Here is a 23,134-nt window from a genome sequence, read left to right on the forward strand (position 1 = left end):
ACTCAATAAAATAGTTCCTTATAGTTGATGGACCATTTATGTATTTTACCCTAATTTGTAATACTTTAGGACTAACATTTAATAAATCATAACGAATTGAAACGTGTGCTGGAAATTTCATAAACTGATTATTAAAAATGCTTAAAAATATTATTTTTTAAATAACAATAATTAATTTTACTGTAACAAATTTTCAATTACAGTGATGTGATTCTTAGTATCTTTTTTCTTTTATTTATAGCCTTCTTTATCGTCTCTTTATGTGGTCATTGTTTTTTATGATTCCATATCTTACATGTATAATGTTTTTGTCATAGAAAAGACTTGCTTCTTCTTCTTCTTCCCCCTTTCAAAATACTCTTCAATTTTCAATAATCAAAATATTGAAAGATGGGTAGAAGCTATAATTACCTGGCAGTGGTGCAATGACTCCATGAATATGAAACAAACGAATCCGATGAAGTACGTTAAAACACGTGGCCAACTGATTCTTAAAGAAACCGAACCAATGATGCCACTTTGATTTCCACGGGAGCCGGGTTGGATTAGCTTTGATGATATCCACCCTTATTGCATGACACGTCACCCTTATAGTAGTAATTTTAATAGTTAAAAGGGATGTTTTTTTTACCCGAATGTGAATAACATAGTTTGTTCATAAGAAAAACTTTATCTCATTTTTGTAAAAGTCTATTCAAAAAAGAATTATATCTTATTTTGTTTCCATCAATAAAAGTTTATCTTTTACCAAAAATAAAAAATAAAAATTATAATCTAAAGTGATTACAATATAATATTTATTTATTATTTTTAGTAGTCGACAATTCTTAACCTATTAATAATGCATACACCCTACAGATATATCTAATTGAACCCAAGACTCTTAGAGAGAATAATATTTTCTTATACCATTGAAACCATGCGATCAATTCAAGACGATACTTATAATTCTTCTAAATCTTTAAATTGTATTTAAACATCTTCTTAACTTTTTAATATATTTGTTATTCCCTTATAAAAAAGCATTCGACATAAAAAAATAGGTAAAGTATATAAAAAATTACTAAAATATATTTAAATAATTATTAAATTTATTAAGTTATTATAGAATAGTCATCATGATATTACAAATTGGCAATTAAATTTAGAAATATTATAAATTGATCTCTGAATTTATCAAACTTTATTATTATTATAGTATCATTATAATTTTTTATAACAATTTGATATAATTAATAATTATTTTATAAATTTTCAAAATATAATAATAACAAATATAATTCAATAGCATCTAACATATTTTACCTAAAAAATTAATATATTCGAACACACTGAGTAATTTTTGTGGTTAAAGAGAGTATTATTCTCCCTTGAGGTACCGAGTTTGAACAATTATTTTTACAAGATATATATGTGTTATCAATAATTTTTAAAAATTATGAACAAATATTATGTTATAATTACTCCCGACTATTAAAAAATTTAACATCTTCGTAATTTGTTCTCGGTTGTTGGGGTCTCTTCACTCTTTCGGTCCAAATCCAACTCAAGTATGTAACCCTAAAGTGCTGCACAATCAAATGTTACTGTATAAGGGAAAGAGATGAGTTTGTTTTTGTTAAACAAGTAAGCTACTTTATCCTAATTCTTAAGTGACCATACAAATTAACTACTGCTCCAAGCAGTGAGGTGCGATTGCGATGGCCCAGATCCTTATTTTGCTCACGTTTTCGTCTTCCCTTTCCGTGTATGAAAAAAGCATGGCATCTTTCATTAATCGGAATCTGGAATCGGGACCATTTTTGGTTCATTTGGCGTTTCACTGGCAACAAGTGGGCATGAGATTCAATTAAAAACCAACATAGTAAATCGTGTCTTAATATTTCTTGAGATTTAAGCATTTCATATGAGTTATATTTAAACTTATTTTAAATTAAAATTATCGATAAAAATAAGTTTGTGTCGTTGGTCGTTTGTAGGGGCGAACGCATGATTTTGTGTTAAGAAGATAATCTTTTAAAATTTTAGGAGGAAACAAGTTTATAAAATTATAGGGAACAAAAACATATTATCAATTAAAATATCTAAAATATATATTAATTTAAATTTTCAAAAGTACTTATTAAAAATATCAGATATAACATAATTATAATTATTTGTAAACTATCATATTAAATAGATATAATAGTCAGGGTTTTAAATTTTATTCTAATAAATCATATGTAAATGTCAGAAGTTTTATTTATGTATTGTGGTTAACTCTGAAAGGTGTGGGCTCTTGAAAAGTTATAGTAAATGAAGAATTATGTTTGAAAATATTTGTTTAAAGAGTATGCTTTTGTATAACTATCAAAGTACGATTTATTAAGTGTTTAATTTGGATCGAGTATTACAGAATTAATGGTAACATTTTTTAATTTAATTTATTCTATTTATAGATTTTACTTAAGAAATTTAATATTTTATCTTTCTAAGTCAATTAATTGTTAATATTTTTAAAATAGTGATAATTTTTAACGATTATTCTTCGCAGACATAACAAAAATATATATCAATTATTATTTTATTCTTATAATATAATGCATAATTTAGTTATATAAATTTTAAATATATTAATTATATGTCCACTATAACTTGCATGTCAGAATGACCTGTCCACCAAAGGCTAAAGGGGATACGATTGTCTTTTCCAAATCAAGATCTTATCCAAATCAGTGGGCGTACTAGGAATACGCTTTTCCTTGGCCAGATTTTTTTGGGGAAAGTGGAGGTTGGACTGGTGGTGTCTTTTCCAATTACGGATACATGGGAATTAATTATTTAATTTAACTAGTTAAGCATATTTATTATGTGGCTAATCACAGAGATTAATTATTTAATTTCACCTGAAAAATTAATAATTTTATGATACAGAGTTGCGCAGCCTTATCAGGTCTGATGTTGCTTCATCCTTTACACCTCACACTAGGTTTGACCAAACCCAAATCCCTCTAACAAGTCCACTCCTTCAGCAACACATTCAAAATTTCCTCAACAAGATCAACGGTCGGCGCTGCCTTATCATATCTTAGGAATTTTAATATACGGTTAAAGAAATGAGCTACCGATTTTATTATTATTTTTTAATATTTTTAATAAAAAATTATTTAAAATATTAATATTTTTTTAATATTTCAGGTAAAATACTAAATAATAATAAAACAAGTAAAAAATAATAATATTTTAGATAACGCTTTAACGAATATATTAATAAAATCGATAAAGTACCAAAAATAACAAAATCAATAAAAATAATAATATTTTATATAATTTTTTTATAAAAAATATTAAAAAATAATAATAAAATCAATAACGTATTTTTTAATAGTATATTAAAACAAGTAAGAATTACTTATATTATCTTGATCATCACGTTTGTTTCACGAAAGAAAATAATTTTTTTATAAGAGATAAATAGCAGTTTTGTTAAATCTACGGTTTTTTCCCACATAAACTCAACGTAAACGAAATGCAGAAACATCATCACATTCACGCCTTTCCTTTCCTTGTCTTCCTTTTTTGCTTTTGCCTTGTAATTTATTGCCTTCACTTTCTTTGCTTTGTTATTTTCTTTTAAACGGTGATGGAGGATAACGAGAGTTGCGTGAGCAAAGCGAACGATTTGTCACCGTTGCAGAGACGACAACAGCGGCAAAAGCTCGAGGTTTACAATGAGGTGCTCCGGCGGCTACGTGAATCCGACATGCAAGAGACTAATCGGCCTGATTTCGATGACGAGCTTTGGGCTCACTTCAATCGACTCCCTGCTCGGTATATCATTTATTACATTTTGCCTTTTTCTTCTGCAATTTTTTTGCATGCATAAGCTACCATACTAGTAACATTTCTACATATATATTTTTCCTTATTTCTGTATCTGATATGATATTTTATTTTAACAAATATAAAAAAAGATCGTGATACTGAATCTCAGCTAGGAGGTTCATCTTTATATTTCCTTTTATCTATTTGGATTTTGTTCTTCGCATTTAACTTTTTGAGTTGGGAACTGCTTGTCTTAATTTTTTGTCTAAATAAGTAAGGCTTAATATGAAATTTCTTGTGTAGTTTTATTTTTATTTTGATTCTTTATGGTTCTTGTTGATTATTGGCTTGTTTCCTATAAGATCAGAAACAAGTAGAGTGAGGCAGATTTGATTCATCTTTTTTTCATTTTGTTTTGAACTGATCGATAATTGTTTTAATTAAGCTCAAGTTTACTCATTGCAGCTATGCGTTGGATGTGAACGTGGAAAGGGCAGAAGATGTTCTTATGCACAAAAGATTACTGCATTTAGCTCATGATCCTGCCAACAGACCGGCAATGGAAGTTTGTCTCGTGCAAGTGATTTGTTCTTTTTTTTTCTTAGGTTTCAATTTCATAACAAGGCTCTATGATTTGCTTTACTCTTTTAGTACAAGTTAATTTTTTTATATTTCTTTGTTAAATCTTTAGAATGATAGGATCTGTATGGGTTACTGTCATGAATCATGCTATTTGGTGTACCTGGCCTCATCAGACCTAGGAAATTGAAAGTTTTCTGGTTCCAGTTCTAAGCACCTAGCTGTTTAAGACATTAAGTTTGACTGGATTTCCCAAATATCCATAGCTAGTGTAAATGTTCTTTTGCCTGTAGTTGTTACTGTAGTCAAGTTGATCTCTGTCTCGAACTTAGTTGGCTGAATCTGGCTTATTCGGTCTCTTTGTGTGAAATTGCTGCATTTCACATCATGGAGATCAATCTTTGTGCTGTATCTTCTTTTCATGATAGAAGTAATCGTAGGAGAGAAAGAGAGATTCTTGTGAAGCTTAGAATGCTCTTTAACATGATAATCTTCAATTGCATATTGACACTGTTAGACTTATTTTGGTGTTTATCCCAATTTTAGATTCTCCCTTCTATAACATTCCAAAACTTAGTGCACAGCATTAAATTATTGTTGTCACTAAATGCATATTTAGTCGAGGATTGCACTTGCTATCGCGATTGTCCTGTCCTGTCCTGCTTCTTTATTTGGGCCAGAAATTATCAATGAGGTTATGAGGCGAACTAATTGGAAAACATTTTATTTGATATAATATGCATAATCAACACCATTAGCAGTTCAATTTAAACGATTTCGTTGACATTTTATCATTCCTTTATGTCACATTGTAAACTTGAACCATGTGTAGCTCCTTGGCAGTTCAACATTTTTTGTAAATGTATCTCTCTCACTCTCCAATGGATAAATTTTCCAGAAATTTCTTCTATTTAGATTGTTTTTTACCCATCACTGGGCATATCATCTGTGCTTCTTGCGGTTCATCTAAACATACAAGTTCTGAATATGTTATTTAAATGTCATAACTGATAGGTCCTGGCTCTGTATTTGTTTTCAAATGTTCTGGTACTTAGTTGTAAACTTTTGTTTATAGTCAAACGCACCATGATGGTTTCCTTCTTTTGTAGGTCCAATCTGCTTCTGATGGGAATTCAGCTGTTTCAAATCCCATGAGTGGGGAATCTGCTCAATGTTCTCCAAAACACTCTATAAGACAGAGGTTTGCTTTTGAAAAACTTTACCATCCATGATGTACATGCATTAATTTAATAAAAACATGCGTGGGGGCGGATACCTTCTGATATTTCCCTTTCAGTATTTTTGTTGTTCATTTTGCATCTTGACTATTGTTGGTGTCAATGCTGACAATTTTAGCTGGCTTTTGGATTGTCAGCATACATCCACCTCCTGCCTTTGGCTCATCCCCCAATCTTGAATCCCTTGCACTTGAATCAAATAAATCTCAAGATGAAGATGGAGATAGCTCTGTACATGGCAATTCACATTTTTCACGGTATTTATCATGTCTTAAAATGTCCTTCGTCAGGAGTTGACTGTTCCTACCAAGATTTTGGTTAAGTTTGTGATACTTTGAGTTTTCTTATTGTTTTTTAATATTATATATTATTTGATTAAATAATCAGGAGTCCATTGACAAGCTCTTGTAAAAGTTCAAGCTTCTTACCTTAGAGCCATGTTTAGGTGTCTTTTCGTGTTCAAGTGACGACGACATCTATCAACATATTCAACTTTTTTCCATCTTTTTTTTTGTTCAAAGACTTATACTTGTGCCATTCTTTATATTTTCTATCCAGTTAGATGGTGAAATTTACATTATTTTCTAATTGTTGCTGATGCAGCCCCATGCATGAAATTACATTTTCAGCAGAAGACAAACCAAAACTTCTCAGTCAGGTACATATAGTTTTGTTTGTCAAATTAGAAACGCAAAAAAAAAATTTCATCTTGTTCTTCTGAAGTTGTTTCTTTAAGAACTTGGATGGTCTTAAATTATTTTGGAATAAAATTATAGATAAAGAAGCATCTTAGATTCCATCTAAGTTCCTGAAAGTTTACGCTGTTCTCAGGCTAGTCATTTTTCTTGTGATATACCTTGAATTCTTCACTGGAGGGTCCTTTATATGTGAGACACACATCTTTTCAGATATTTACAATTCAATATTGTTTCTCATTCCATTGGATCTTGCTTGTGAAATACTTGCAGTTGACTGCATTGCTTGCTGATATTGGCTTAAACATCCAGGAAGCGCATGCATTTTCCACCGTTGATGGTTACTCCTTAGATGTTTTTGTTGTAGATGGTTGGCCTTATGAGGTACATTTCATTATAACATCTTATGGAAAATTTCTTTGTACAATGACCATTTGACTAGAATTATAAATAACAGCTCTCATGATAATTTTTTCCTTAGTATTTTATGTTTATCTGTCAATATAACTTTTTTCAAATGCTTAAAAAATATTATAAGCTGCCAATTTCCTCAATTTGTGAATACTTTCATTTGTTAACATAGAGGGCAATTTTTTTCTTGATACTAATGCTAAACTTTCATTCAGTGAACTGCATTAGTGCTTACTGTAATTTAAACTTATATCTATCAGAAAATTATAATATTTCTAGAACTTGCTTGACATACTTGTGATATGAATTTGTCAGGAAACAGAGCAGCTTAAAGATGCTTTAGAAAAGGAAGTCTTAAAAGTTGAGGTAATCACTTATGATGTTTTTGGATGTTTTCTATCTCTCTGTCCGTCTCTCTCTCTCTCTCTCTCTCTCTCTTTCTTTCTGTGTGTCTGTCTGGAGAGTCCAATTTAATAAAATGTTTGAGCTATTTGATTTTGATTGCTTTCTATAGCTTTTGAAGTCGAGCACTGCAAAATTATTCAGCTGTAAATAGGACTTTCTATTACTTGAAACGTTTCCAAGTTTAAGATATCATTCTAAATTGTTTATTTTCGTGCATCATTAGACCCTTTTGTTGCTCTTCACTGGAGGTTTATATCTGGTCCATGGTCAACTAGTTCTAAGTAGTTTGATAATGGACCTCAAATCTTAATTGATTAATGTTTGTCCTCTAATCTGCATAAGCTCTTTGGATGTATTCCATGCTCGCTGCCGATAAGTGATTGGTATAACATAAATGCTGAAATGCTTAATGTTTATAGAAAAATGAACTTTTCTATTGTGAAATTTAATTATTAGCTAAAAGATTGGCTTACAGTATGAGCAACTCAAATTCAGTTTTCTTTTCTTTCAATGGGTTTTCTGCAGAAGCAATCTTGGCTGAAGCTGCATTCCTTTTCTGCTAGGAAGGACAATGGGAAAATGGGGATCAATGGTGATCAGAATCAAGTGGCAATTCCTAATGATGGGACTGATGTTTGGGAAATTGATCCTAGACACGTGAAGTTTGGGAATAAAGTTGCATCTGGGTCATATGGGGATCTGTAAGTGAATTAATTACTTTCTTATGGAGGTTTTTCTTAAGCTTTAATATAATTGTTATTTTTCCCTTTTATATGTATCAGGTTTAAAGGTACTTACTGTAGTCAGGAAGTGGTTATTAAGGTCCTCAAGCCTGAGCGTATAAATACTGATATGCAGAAAGAGTTTGCGCAGGAAGTTTTTATCATGAGGTTTGCGCTGAAATGTCTCAATGATTCTAACTTGTTCTCCCACCCATCCACCTTACTCAAAGAAAAAAGATGTAAAGTTGGGGTTTTCCCCAACTTTTCCCAATTTGACGAATATTAAAATAAGAAGTGGGGTATCTTTGTTTCCTGTTTAATGCTATATCGTTTATCAACTGATAGTGTCGGGCTTCTCCAATTGCAGTGTTTTTCTATTTTTTATACTTCATATACTTCAGAGAAAGAAAATCAGTGACATTCATATGCTAATGTGCATTAGCAAGTAGTCAGTTTGGGTTTAATGTCCTTGAACAGTTTTCTAACTTTTAATTCTAACATCACAAAATCTGCAGATTTTATATTTTATCAAAAATGGAATGCTTCTTAGTTCCAGGAATAATCTATTCCGCTCATCAACAATTTTCCTTCAAATTTGCAGGAAAGTTCGACATAAGAATGTTGTAAAATTTATTGGTGCATGTACCAAGCCGCCAAACTTGTTTATTATAACAGGTACCGTACTGATTCTTAAGTTGTCTTTATTAACTTGATGAAAGTGAAATTTATGATTATTGATCTTTCTCACTTGGTTATTCTTTTATAACTGAAAGAAAATGCTAATGTTTTCTTTCCGTCTTTTCTCTCTGCAGAATTTATGTCTGGTGGAAGTGTATATGACTACCTTCACAAACACAAGGGTGTTTTCAAGCTTCCTACTTTGCTTAAAGTTGCAATAGATGTTTCTAAAGGAATGGACTACTTGCACCAAAATAATATAATCCATAGGGATTTGAAGGCTGCCAATCTGCTAATGGATGAAAATGAAGTAAGATGATTAAAATTGCTAAAGTTTATACATCGAATTGACTTAAGCTTGTCCCTAGTTGCTCCATTTCTGAAATCTTGCTTGGGAACAATTTATTGTGGTCAAATTCTAAGAAAGGCTTTGCATTACAGGTGGTTAAGGTTGCTGATTTTGGGGTTGCTAGAGTGAAAACTCAATCTGGAGTTATGACAGCCGAAACCGGGACATATAGATGGATGGCTCCTGAGGTGAGGTCTTATTTCCAAAGCTGTTCGAAACTGTTTCATGAATATCCCTAACTCACCTTTGGGTGTCCCACGAATTATAAAAAAGGATACGACATGATAAGCAGTGTATCATGTTCTAGAAATGTGGTTTGGCTTAATGAAGCTTGCTGATCCAGTCAGTTAATTTCCAGTAAAAGTTAATTAGAGAACTGAAGTCATTGATGAACCATGAGTCCATGATTCAATTTTTCTTCACTTGCTTTCTTAACCCTAGTTTAACGCTATGCGAAGAATTTAGTTACATTTTGTTGGTAATTTTAAGTTCATAATTTTTTCTCCTAGATGTGAGATATTTTGAAAAGACAAATAATATGTTTTCTTAAAGGAACGTTGAGGAATTGGTTTATTTGCCTTGTTGTTTTCACTTGTGTTTCTTTATTGTGACTAGAAAGGAAAAGAGGCTTGTAACTTGATCAGTTAGCTCTCCTTATTCATTCTTGGTTTTATTTTCATCTTTAAGTAATCGATAATAACATTGATCCATTTGAGTTGAGATTATCATTCCTTCTCTAATTGATTGTTCATCTTGCTTTTATATTGAAGGTTATTGAACACAAGCCATATGATCACAAGGCTGATGTTTTTAGTTTTGGAATTGTACTATGGGAATTGTTAACTGGAAAGGTATTTTCTCTTTTCTTTGATATGTTCGGAATACTTCTACATGAAGATGCCTGCCGGTTTGTTTTGGTTCGTTGGTTGGCTCCTGTGCTTACTTGCTTTTGTTGCATTTTCAGATTCCATATGAGTTCTTAACCCCATTACAAGCGGCTGTTGGAGTGGTTCAAAAGGTATGTCTTCTGTCTCTATCATTTATCCTAAAAGAGAACAGGTTATAGAATTTGTCATGAAAAATGAAAAAGTCGATGGAGGTTTATTTTTGTAGTGCTTAGACCAACAGTGATGACTTTTTTTTATTCATATTGATTCTAGGGTCTACGTCCTACAATTCCAAAGCACACTAACTCAAAGCTCACCGAACTGCTCGAGAGATGCTGGCAACAAGATCCGTCACTAAGACCCGATTTTGCTGAAATTATAGAGATTTTACAGCAAATTGCCAAGGAGGTTTGTGAATACAGTTCATGCACTCCCTTCTGTTTTCCCTTTCGATAGCACAATCTGGATAGCGAGCTTCCAGTTTGTGAATACAAATGATGAAATATGAGCATCGATATCAATTTTAACACCGGATGAATCTGTAAAACAGGTAGGAGATGAAGGCGAGGAACGACGTAGATCTTTGGGAGGATTTTTCTCCGTCCTTAGAAGAGGCCACCATTGAAGACAGATATGTTTAGAACCTGCACATAAAGCTTTTTAATTACCAGCATTTTCATCAGCATTGTACAGTTTTTTTTTATTCACGATTTAAGGTTATCTACAACTATGTCAATCCTTCTGCCAGCCACTTCCATCCCGAGATAAAAGGAAAAGGTTGCATTTTGTAGATATCGCCGTTCGACTTGTTAATCTTATTGAATACAGTAATTGCATGATCTATGGGAGAAGTTTCAGGTTCAGTGTGAGTTTTCCTCTTATAACAATTGACCCTTTTCGGAGCTGTGAAATCCGCATTAAATCATTGTAAAATGTAGACTCGATATGCATTTTGTTCCATCCCATTTATATTTTCTTCTTTTAAAACAACTTTTTTATTTTTGTTTTGTTAATATATTTAACTTTTGTCGTTCGGTTGACTTTTTTACTATCTTTTACTCATATATAGTATTTAGTTTATAAATAATAAATTATTAAAAGTTATTCACATCACTTACATTTTTAGTGACACATATTCTTTTGGGAAAGAACAGTAAAATTTACATCTGTCCCTCCATTCGGACAAAGTTTTAGACTTCGTGCGATTAAGCTCAAAATATATTTCTTTTATAGTTTAAAATCAATATGTTTGATCTTATACAACAAAATATACTATTTCTTTAAGTATTTAAATATAGTTTTTTTAATTAATATTAATTGAGTGATTGAAGATAACATTAATATACGTGCATTGTCATTGTTTGACCTAGACACATGCATATGTAAATACGTGACTTTCCCAGATACCATGTGTACTTATTCTTTTTAAATAAGATTTATATAATTTTCTATATTTTTGTCCTCTCTTTTTTCTTCTTTCATTTCAGCTCAATAAAAGTTCTTATAGACTTTTATTACATTAACAGAAGTTATTTCGTAAAAAATGTTTTTTCTGAAAAATATTTTTCACGTGATCCGTTTTACATAAAAAAAATATTAATTCAGAAAATAATTTAAAATAAGCATTATTTTAGGTATTATTTTTTAGTCATATTTAGGTAAAAGAAAGACTAGGAAGATGCAACCGAATTTTTTATTCTATAAAAATATGGTTCTTGTTTGTTTAAAATAGAGATTTCAAATGTAACAGCTTTGTTGATAATAAAATGATATATAATGTTAAAATAATATTATCAACTTTGATTAAATAGTCATTTTGATTTTTATTTTTTTAGAGTACTTTAGTTCTTAATATTTTATTTTAAGATAAAAATATCTCTAATATTTGACTAAATAGGTATTTTAACCCTTATTCTTTTTGTTTGGAGTATTTTAACCCTCAAAATTTCACTTTAGGACAATTTTTTTTTATTTTGGGACGTTGATCGTTTAATAACCAAGAGTTTTCATCAATTGAAGGATCTTTTGTCCGGAAATAAAACGTTGAGAGTTAAGATGCTAGAAAGTTTAAAACAATTATTTAATCAAATATTAAGGACATATTTTTAGATGTATTGATTAATTAATTTACATAAGTGTTTACTATGGGTATTTTTTTTTAGGATTTATCATCGTGTTCTATAAGAGTAATTGATTGTTTGTATACCACTTTTCTTTAGGTGATCCATGGTTTGTACCACTAAACTTTCAATTGCTTCAATTATAATATTGAACTTTAGTTCTGACTTCAATTATAGCATTGAGCCCTTAATTTTAGCGACACGATGACATTGACAAATTTTTCTATCAATGTGATGATGTAGACAAAAATAATGTTGTTTTGGTGTGGTTATTGATGCCCAAAATGACATTGTTTTAAGCATTCAACTTTATGGATGTATTATTAATAATAGTAAAAACTTTATGGATGTATTGCTTTGATATCAAAGTATTCACATTTAGCTCCTCTTTTTTCTCATCAATTGATTTTTCACAAAACCTACTCAAAATCAATGAAAGTTCATCTAAAATTGAGGTATGTTGTTCGTCTTTTTGAAATAATATTTTTTATAATTCGAATTTTCTAACAAATATCTTAAATTTCTTGAATCATACAAAGCTGCCAAACTCTTAAAATTGATATTTATTTTGTTTAATTTCGTCGATTTTGAGAGGTAGCTAAAAAGTTTATCGCATAAAAGTGATCTTAAAACTGATATTTGTTTTGTTTAATTTCGTCGATTTTTGAGAGGTGGCTAAAAAGTTTATCGCATAAAAGTGAATCATTTAAAAGTTTTACCACTATTGATACATCTCTAAAATTCAATGTTTAAAGCAACATCGTTTTGGACATCGTTTTGGACATAAATAGTCACACCAAAATGATGACTTTTTATTCATGTCATCGCATAGTTTGGATTTTTATGATTCAATGTTATAATTGAAGAAAAAAACAATTAAAATTTAATGATATCATCGATGTATCACCTAAAATTCAATAATATCTACTATAGTTTACCCTTTAAAAAATACTATTATTTCAATTTGAGCGAAGAAAAATGGAAACTAGACATATTTGATTGGCCAAATGTCTTACCTATATTTAGTCTTATAATTAGCAATAACGGAGTGACCATGCATTTTCTGTCTTTGTCGTCTTCAACGCCACCTTTTACTCTATCTTCATATCCATCCTCTCTTTCTCCGCCGCTCTCCATTGTTGATATGTTACAATTAACACATTTTTTTCAAGTACACCCTCAATATCTTAAGAGGTCCCAAACCCCACGTTTAATATTGAAGAATCTGAAAACTTTTTTCTCTATCGCTGCAATGCATCCATTGCATTCATGGCCTTCATTGAAAATGAACCATCAATGTCTTAATGAAACCCGAAGGCCTTATCGTTGTCAAACTCGTCCAAGAACTTGAAAGCAAGCAGAATAGGCAGCACTAAATATAGAACCGAAGAGCTTCCGATTCTATCTGATTTCGATAGCCACGAGGAAGCACTAGTCGCCATGGATGGTGACCGTGATCCGATAGCAGAATCCAGGACGGGCAGCAACAGAGATTTGAACCAAGATCCAAGTTTTAGGCAATCTAATTTAGAGTTTTGGAGCGACAGGGGAGAGAGGAACAACGGCGGTAACGGTAGCTTCGAGTACAAGAAAGGGTGGCAAGCGGGGGAGGAATCACCGACGTGGAAGAAAATGAACGATCATCTCATGAACAGAAGGAACAACAGCAACGAGATTACATCAGAGATGGGGTTAGAGTTAGACGACCTTAAACGCGACCCGTCCTTAGCCCGAGACCCTAGAAACGTTTCTTTCGAAACCGGAGGCGTGAGTTTCAACACCCAAACGCAACAACAAGACGGAATAGTAAATGATCAGACCAACGATCAGTCCAGACGCGTATCGAATGCGTCGGCTCCTCTATCCCTCATCGGAAAATCGGGTTTGCTAGGAATGAAGAGTACCAAGTCGAGGCTTATAGACAGGTCAGAGGAAGAGGTACAATTGATGTCCGGTTTGTTAGGAAAATCCGGTCAGCTTAAGTCTGGTTACTCCGGTATGCTCGGGAAAGGATCGGAATACGAAGAAGAAGATGACCCTTTTGCAGATGATGTTTTGCCTGATGAATTCAGGAAAACCAATCTTGATGCATTCACTTGGGTTCAATTGGTGAGTCTTTTTGTTATTGTTGCGGCTTTGCTATGCAGCTTATTCATCCCTTCACTGAAAGTAATTGACCTATGGGAGCTTGCTCTATGGAAATGGTTAGTGTTCTTGCTGGTTTTGATCTGTGGACGATTGGTTTCGGGTTGGGGGATCCGAATCCTTGTCTTCTTCATCGAGATGAACTTCTTTTTAAGGAAAAGGATGCTGTATTTCGTATATGGTTTAAGAAAACCGGTCCAGAATTGCTTATGGTTAGCCCTAGTTCTTCTGGCATGGCGTTTCTTGTTTGACAAGGAAGTGGAGAGGAAAAGCATATTGCTTCAATTTGTTTCCAAAATCCTTATATGCTTGTTGGTGAGCACGTGTTTGTGGTTACTCAAGACACTGCTAGTAAAAGTAATGGCTTCATCTTTTCATGTCAGTACTTATTTCGATAGGATTCAAGATACATTGTTCAACCAATATGTGATCGCGACGCTCTCGGGTTCTCCGGTAATCGAAGCCCGAAGGATGGAAGAAGAAGATGAAAGAACCGCAGCCGAGATCAGAAAGTTGCAGAATGCCGGTGCAACCGTGCCTTCGGATCTTCGCGACGATGCCTTCCCACAACAGAGTAGTGGGATGTTGAAGAAAACATTCACCAGGTTGAAAACACTTTCTCAACAAGGTTCGTCGAAGAAAGAGGATGTCGGGATCGCATTAGAACATGTACATAAGCTCAATCAAGAGAACATCTCGGCTTGGAACATGAAGAGGTTGATGAAGATGGTCCGACACGGGACACTGACGACATTGGATGAACAAGTTATGGAGGATGATTCGGTGAAACAGATCAGAAGTGAACATGAAGCAACGGCGGCTGCCAAGAAGATTTTCCACAATGTGGCTCGCCGTGGGTCGAAGTAAGTAATTATTGGTTTAGTTTACAAAATGAAGTCGATCAAATTGAACTTGTTTAGGAACACTCTTGTTGTAACTTGTTTTGGTTGATAGATTTATCTACTTGGAGGATTTGATGAGGTTTATGGGAGAAGACGAAGCTTTAAGAACAATGGCTACCTTTGAAGACGCCTATGAGCACGGGAGAATAAGCAAAAAGTCCTTGAAGAATTGGGTGGTAACAATCTATATTGCTCCCTACGTCTACATATTGGGACATGATACAAGATAAACACCTACTTATTTTTAAAATGCATCAAAATCTTTTTAATATAATTGAACATTATTGTATCTCCTCAGTAAATTACATTTCCAATGTCATTCGTCTGTACAAGAGATCCGAAACTTCTAGAGTTTTCCCTGAGATATCTTAAGGCTCACCCAAAGATAACCCCCACTTCATATACTTGGCTATAGTACCTTGACACCACTGTTGTCAATTTCATCACCAACTAATCTACTATCTCACAGTTAAATTTATCTACCTGTAAATCCATCAGTAGTCATCAATTCTAAGACTGTCAGGAATATATATATATATACCCCTACAAACGAAGCTGAGAGACAAGAACTTCAACCCCAGACCCACTTATCATCATCTTCTGACTCCTATCATTTTTTTTTCTTTTCTTTATATCACTACCATAATGATTCTACGTCCAATCCGGGGAAAAAATGGCCTGCAACTACCATCATTCTATATAAGACCATTAACAAAAATAGTTCAAGTCCCAAGAACTAATGATAACCTAACCAGGGATGAATGTAAAGTATTGATAATTTATTAAAAGATCGAGCAATTAACTTGTAAAGTATGATTAACTTTAGCTATTCGTTTCAGTTGAATGCCTACAGAGAACGAAAAGCCCTTGCCTTGACCCTAAACGACACAAAGACAGCAGTAAACAAGCTTCACAAGATCATAAACGTCATTGTCGGGACCATTATACTCGTAATATGGCTTGTGGTTCTGGAAATCGCTTCCTCAGAGCTTATCGTACTCTTCAGTTCCCAGCTGGTCCTCGCAGCCTTCATCTTCGGGAACACCTGCAGAACCATCTTCGAATCCATAATCTTCTTGTTCATCATTCACCCTTTCGACGTCGGCGATCGGTGTGAGATCAACGGAGTGCAGGTACAATACAAATTTAACACCATTCGTTGAATCATTTTTTGTGTGTTTATAACATGTGATCTAAACATGCATTGGTGGTTGTTTTAGCTTGTGGTGGAAGAGATGAACATTTTGACTACTGTTTTCTTGAGATACGACAACATGAAGACGGTGTTTCCCAACAGTGTTCTTTCAACGACGCCTATAGGCAACTTTTATCGAAGTCCAGACATGCTTGATCTGATTGAGTTCGTGGTCCACGTTGCTACTCCGGTCGAAAAGATTGCTCTCGTAAAGCAAAGAATAATAAAGTACGTGAAAACTTATTGGGTAAACGATACCTATTCCTTTAGTTTGGTTTTGGTCGCTCAATATTTTTTTTTTCAAAATCATATCTAACGTCAATCATCCGTCGTTAAAAAATTAATAGTGATGTTAATATTCCGCGATGAGGTAATATCACGTCATCATTGAAAAAAATATCACGTCAACTGATCTATTTATTACGTAAACCTTGTTCATCATATCATCTATGATGTCAGATCGCGGTGATAACATGAATATATTTTTGTTTTGTTTGCAGTTATATTGTTAACCGGAAGGATCATTGGTGTTCTGATCCAATGATCGTGGTAAAAGATCTGGACAAATTGAACCGGATGAAATTGGCACTTTGGGTGACTCATAAAATGAACTACCAAGACATAGGGGAGAGGTTGGAAAGGAGATCTCGACTGGCTGAAGAAATGGTCAACATCTTCAAAGAATTCGACATTCAATACCGTTTGTTTCCCGTTGACATCAACGTCTGCAACTTGCCTACCTCCTCTCGTTTCCCTTCCACATGGACCACCGCCGAAACTTCCGAACACAAAATCGATTGACGGTCAAGATTAAAACATTTAGGGTGATCAAATTAATTGTGCTAACACGATAAGGTTAAATATTTTATTTCTAGAATTAACATTAATAGTGAAATATGTGTTAGTGTAGACTGGGACGACATCAAACTCCCTCCTCTCCAAATACTTTAAATGTCGGTGAACTTGTTTTTTGACAGTTGATCGATCAATTTTGATTATTAACTTACAAAAGATTAATAAGATAATGATATGTAATACCATACTACAAATTGATCAAAATTTATCAACCACTATATAATGGTCAAAATTAATTATCTTTTCAACTAACTGGGGCTAAATTGAATTAAAAAAATTTACAATGAGTTAATTGATTTTTAAAATTTTTACTAAGGACTTAATTAAAATATTTTCATCATCTAAAATGTAAGCGTGGAAAGGTTTTTAAATATCAATATTAGACGCTAGATTTCAGTATCTAGAGGATTGAAATCAATATTTCAAAAGATCTTTGATTATCAACAGACTCACTACTAGTATTGGAGGCACTGTGCTCGTGTACACTGGCTCATCGATGGTGAAAAAATTCTTCTTCTTTTCATGCCTGTGCAAGAGGTTGACGACGTAGAAATTTCATTCAAGGCCTATACAATTATGTAGGTAGATCATCTTGACGATATACATTGGAAGATTATTGATTACTTTACACATTTATTTCGTTCGTCGAATCCAACATCACCCCCATAAAACTTCAGGTATTGATAGCCTCCCTGTAAACTTTTTCTCACCTTAAATTCCTTTGCTCAAATTCCTGGGAAATGATCACCTGCGGCAGCCTTAATATATGACTAAAAAATGCGTTATAGGTTTTGTTATTATTTTTTTAATAAAACTGGTAAAAAATTATTAGAAACATTATTATTTCTACCGGTTTTGTTATTATTGGACGCTTTACCAGTTTTGGTAACATATCCGGTAAAGTGCTACATAAAATATTATTTTTTCTACCGGGTTTTCTACCGCGTTTACCAATACCGGTAATTAACAAAATAACAAAATCGGTCGAAATAATAATTTTAGGTAATTTTTTACCAGTTTTATTATAAAAATAATAACAAAACCGGTAGCGTCTTTCTTTAACCATATATAAAAGGTGTTGCACCGTAAAATTTCTCCAAATTCCTAGAAAGCTAGCACCCAAATGTTCCCCGATTGCATTTTGCTTAACTGTTCGTCAATTATTCGTTAATGTGTCAAATTCCTTTTCATTCTGCTTAAACTCCATGCGTTCTCATTAAGATAACGTCGCTATATATTCAACTGTTCATCGACATTCGAATTTTTCTTGTCGCCAATTATCATCGTTGTCATCGGACTCCTATTATCGATCATTCTATTATTGTCGTCTAAATCCTTGAAACTTGATTAGAGAATTAGGATTTTAAAGATTTATGAGTTAAAATTCTATGATTTTAAAATGTTTTGTGTAAAATAAAAAAAATCAAGATTTTTTTTCAAAATTTATGAATGTTATTTTTTAAAAAATGTAAATGCTATTAAAAATTAGGTCATATGTCAAATATTGGTTGATTGACTAAATTTAACTGACTTTTTTAACGGTTGTAACTGATTAAACATTTAAAATGATAACGTCAAAAATATTAGACACTTACTTTGACAAAAAAAAACTTAAGTACCTAAACAATAAAAGATGTATAGTTTAAGCAATTTTTTATGATTATACCAAAGCTAGATACGCTGACGAATGCCACGTGCAAACCAATGCCACGTGCAAACCATAGTTGAACATCAAGATTCTTCCCAAAAAAAAAACATATAAAATTGAGGAACGCCAATAGTGGATTATAGCCCCCTCCCTTGGGCTTCACTCGAACACTCGAACCTACGTGAAATCGAGTAATCTCAGTAAACCCATAAATCTACGGAAAGAGAAAGAACCTTCCGCCGGTTTCATTCTCCTTTTTTATTCTCTCTCTCTCTATGGACTCGCTCCGATTCAGTGAGTCATTAACAACATAAAAAAGCCCATTCCTTTAACTTGTTTTGACATTGATTGAGAAATTGATTGAATTTAATCTTTGTTTTTCTTTATATCAAATAATTCTCCAATTTTTCCCCTTAAATCGGCGATGGGTAGTAAAAGGCCAAGGGCGAGTGTCGATACGGCGGTGGTTGATGTTTGGCAACGGGAAGTCGGGGAACTTTCAAATAGGAAATTCGCCCACCGGCTTGCTGCGTCCGAGGTCTGATCCCCTTTTCGCACAAAACTTGTCAATATTTGTGGTATCTTCCTATTGTTTTCAGTGGGTTAATTATTACAGCTTATTTGTTGATGAAATTGAAACTGGGTAACACGAACTACATAAATTGCTGTGTTTGATTTTGGTTATCTTTGATTGATGGGTGGGTGGATTCTACTTGATTTGTGTATTTATAGCTACCATTGATCTGGATTCGAAAAACTCAATGATGGGTGACAAACAATGGAGTAATCATAAAAATGTGTTCTTTTAGAATGATTTTGTTAAAAAAATTGATCTCTTGCTTTCAATGTTCTCTTGAAGCTGAATAAATAAATAAATATTTTGGAAATTTATATTTAAAAGTTAAATTCAAACCCCCAGCATTTTTTAAATGCAATTATTTTTATCTTATATAATATCTCATATTTTACTGAGAAACTTAGATTGTACATTTGGTGGCTTTGTGTGTTGAATGAATGGATATGCTTATCGCACTGTTTTGGCTTGTAAGTAGTGGAAAAATGTGTGAAAAGTTGAAGTCACAAATTTATATCCTTTACAAAGTCCCATGTTATATTAGGTTTTGATTTGTTAATTGGTTTATGTCCCAGGATCTTGTGCTCCGATTTGAAATTTTCAAGAAACTGAAAAGCATCGAGGTTGTGTGAACACTGTGAGCTTTAATGCTGATGGTAACATTTTAGTCTCCGGCTCCGATGACAAGAGGATTATACTATGGGATTGGCAAACTGGGCATGCCAAGCTTACTTTCCAGTCAGGTCATGTGAGCAACGTATTCCAAGCAAAATTCATGCCTTACGCAGATGATTGTAGCTTGATTACCTGTGCTGCAGATGGACAGGTGAACTGCTTATTTAGGCATGCAGCATTTTTTTTAAATCTGTAGGATAAATTGTAGATTCTTCTGTTATATTGTAGGTGGTGATAACCAACAAAGTCCTAAAATTTTCTGTTAAACTGCAAAAATTTTATTTGCCTCCCGGATGACCATTATTGCATCAATGACTTTTTGTCTCTTAATTTATGAAGGAAAATGAGGCTTGGAGTACCAAAAGTTTTTTTAAAAAAAGTTCTAAGGAGTGAGAAGCTAATATGTAGCATGTGCTTAAGCAAAGACCACTATATAGTAAATTGAGGAATACTTATTCTAACTAAGGACTGTTTCCTAATTGTAGGTTCGATATGCTCAACTGTTGGAGCGTGGTGTTGAAACTAGTCTGCTGGCCAGACACGAGGGACAAGCTCATAAATTGGCCATTGAACCAGGAAGCCCTCATATTTTTTACACTTGTGGTCAAGATGGACTAGTGCAGCGTGTGAGTTGTGTTTTAAAACTTTATTCAGTCATATGTGGCTGAATTGGGTAAAGTTTTGAGAAGATCAATTCTAATGTCAGATTGTCTGCAATTGATTTCCCCCCTACTTTTTCTAGACCCGTTGTTCTTATGAAATGGCTACCGGCTGTATAATAGCGGTGTCTTATATAAATGAATATAATGTCAACTCCATTCTCATATTATTCTTATTCTTCTATGTTGATCTGGATATTATAATCTGATTTGTTCTATGATGATCTAGCTTCTATAACCTGATTTTTGTCTGTACTTTTGCATAGCTGACTTATAGAGCCCTTTTATACTTTGCCGTTCAGATTGATCTTAGAACTTCAGCAGCTACAAAACTTTTTACATGTCATCCAATTGATGATAGCAAGGCTTACATGCCGGTTGTTCCTCTCAATACTATTTCAATTGATCCAAGGAACCCAAATCTCTTCGCAGTTGCTGGATCAGATGAGTATACTCGCCTTTATGATATTCGCAAATATAAGTGGGATGGCTCAACTGATTTTGGTCAGCCTACAGATTATTTTTGCCCCCCTCATTTGATTGGTGACGATCAAGTTGGTATAACTGGCTTGGCCTTTTCAGATCAGAGTGAGCTTCTTGTTTCCTACAGTTATGAGTTCATTTATCTCTTTACCCAAGATATGGGATTGGGCCCCAATCCAGTTCTTCCTTCTCCATCCTATGCATGTAGTGAAGCAAGTGAAGTGGGACCTGACCACTCTGCTATGGAAGCTGATGAAAAGCTATTCCTCAAGTTTATAAGGGACATAGAAATTGTGAGACGGTGAAGGGTGTGAGCTTCTTTGGACCCAACTCTGAGTATGTGGTTAGTGGATCCGACTGTGGTCGAATATTTATTTGGAAGAAAAAAGGTGGAGAGCTTGTTCGTGTTATGAAAGCAGATAAACATGTGGTCAACTGTATCGAGTCTCATCCTCATACTGCAGTTCTGGCTAGCAGTGGAATTGAAAACGACATCAAGATATGGACTCCAAAGGCTATTGATAAAGCTGTGCTTCCAACAAACATTGAACAGGTATGCCTTGTCCTAATCTCTTGCATTGTGATAATAATGACAATAGCAGCAGCTGCAGCAGTGCTGGTATTACTGTTTGGGTTATAAATAAGGTAGCTTAAGACTTGAAATGCATTCTTCTTTAGCACCATGGTTATTGACACTAGGATAAAACAGTGGAAACATCCCAAATGCCTGTTACAAAACGTAGTGAGCTAAGATCCAATGACAGTTTTTGTTTAGTTGTCCTTTGAGATAAATTTGTTTAATCTCTTTAGTCCATCCTTTCTTTCACTATAAAATACTCATGTTCTCCTAGCTTTCTGTGAAAGTTAAGAAATGAGAAATCTGACAAGAAGGAAAGTTGGTAATTAGTGCCAACATTAGCTTGCTATTTTTTATTGTCTAAATTCCCACGGATTGGTTGGAAATGACAATATCCATTCTAAAGATGCATGAGAAGTAGAGGAGCTGATCTCTCTGCCATTACTTCTTTGCAAAAGGTTTCAAAACGTGGCCTCTTTCATTTGTTGCCCTTTTCTGCATTCTACGAAGATGATGATGACGACGACGACGACAATGATGATGACTTTTCTGGTGGTGGTATTGTTGAGTATTCTGATGATGAGGGTTGGGAGGAAGATGACTCTGATGATGAGGGTGTGGAGGAAGATGACTCTGATGATTATCTTGATGTTTATGATGACATTGATGATGATGATGATGTCGAAGACAACAATGATGGTGATGATTACAACAGTGAAGATGTTGAGGGTGGTGATGATAGTGATTGTAATGATGATGGTGATAACGATGATGAAAGCAATGCATGCTAAAAATTCTCTTGGCTGTTATGATGATACTGACAATTAATGATTTAAATTTTGCACTTTCTGTGTCCAGTTCAAACCAAAACCTCGGGGCTGGATGTATCGACAAATGACACCGCATGACCTGATGCTGCACTTTTTTTCATTACAAAGACAAGGGACTAGCCCAGAACAGAATGAAGAAAATGCATCGACAGTAGGCAGAGAACTTCTAGATCTTATATTGGCATTCAATTCCAACAGCGACGACGCTTCGGATTGATGGAGGGAATGGTCCAGAGGACTCTTTTAGTTGAATGGTTATGCTGTGGTAACTATGACTAGAAATTGTAAATAACATAAAACCTAAACCGGGTGGAGTTTTACAAATTTGTGTTTACTGCTGCTTTTATAATATTCGACTTTTTTTCCTCATGCATGGGGTTCTTCTACTCTGTTTATTTCATTTACTTATCAGTAGTAGCACATGACCTTTCACTGGTTTTGTAACACCTACAGACCGACGTGGGTGATCTGATCCGATCAGGGGTGTCACATTAGGGTCACCGGAACGACCCACCGTAAAAATACTATAAAATTTAAATTTTTTGTTAAAACATCTAAACTCATAAAATAATTTATAAACAAAACAGTGATTTTTAACAATATTTAAAAATAAAATAAATTTCACTCGGATATAAAAATAAAATACAATATACATGCCCCTAAACATATGCACCGTACTCCACAAGCAACGTCGGTTGAACTC

General features: G+C 33.6%; 2 protein-coding genes and 1 pseudogene across 4 annotated transcripts; all 3 read left to right on the forward strand.

Annotated features, from left to right (window-relative positions):
• The first annotated feature begins 3,591 nt into the window (after positions 1–3,591).
• Positions 3,592–10,475, forward strand: LOC120203232 (serine/threonine-protein kinase STY46-like). Of its 3 annotated transcripts, XM_039203563.1 has the most exons (16): positions 3,592–3,810; positions 4,270–4,384; positions 5,493–5,584; positions 5,759–5,878; positions 6,225–6,279; positions 6,590–6,700; positions 7,043–7,093; positions 7,658–7,833; positions 7,915–8,022; positions 8,456–8,529; positions 8,667–8,842; positions 8,974–9,069; positions 9,652–9,732; positions 9,846–9,899; positions 10,042–10,176; positions 10,319–10,475. In XM_039203563.1, exons 1-16 carry the CDS (start codon positions 3,623–3,625, stop codon positions 10,391–10,393), a joined length of 1,707 nt encoding a protein of 568 aa, XP_039059494.1. In that variant the 5' UTR covers positions 3,592–3,622; the 3' UTR covers positions 10,394–10,475. The 3 variants fall into 3 exon arrangements, with proteins under 3 accessions (XP_039059494.1, XP_039059495.1, XP_039059496.1); XM_039203564.1 differs by lacking the exon at positions 7,043–7,093; XM_039203565.1 differs by lacking the exon at positions 6,590–6,700.
• A 2,853-nt stretch (positions 10,476–13,328) lies between these two features.
• On the forward strand, positions 13,329–16,931 carry LOC120203201 (mechanosensitive ion channel protein 8-like). The gene is made up of 5 exons (XM_039203541.1): positions 13,329–14,896; positions 14,988–15,111; positions 15,775–16,068; positions 16,156–16,358; positions 16,631–16,931. The coding sequence occupies exons 1-5, from the start codon at positions 13,329–13,331 to the stop codon at positions 16,929–16,931; spliced, it is 2,490 nt and encodes an 829-aa protein (XP_039059472.1).
• Positions 16,932–18,810: 1,879 nt separating this feature from the next.
• Positions 18,811–22,814, forward strand: LOC120203234 (annotated as a pseudogene).
• The last annotated feature ends 320 nt before the right edge of the window (positions 22,815–23,134 follow it).

The sequence above is a fragment of the Hibiscus syriacus genome, unplaced genomic scaffold (genome assembly GCF_006381635.1).
Source record: "Hibiscus syriacus cultivar Baekdansim isolate YM2019G1 unplaced genomic scaffold, ASM638163v2 tig00009308_pilon, whole genome shotgun sequence".
NCBI lineage: Eukaryota > Viridiplantae > Streptophyta > Magnoliopsida > Malvales > Malvaceae > Hibiscus > Hibiscus syriacus.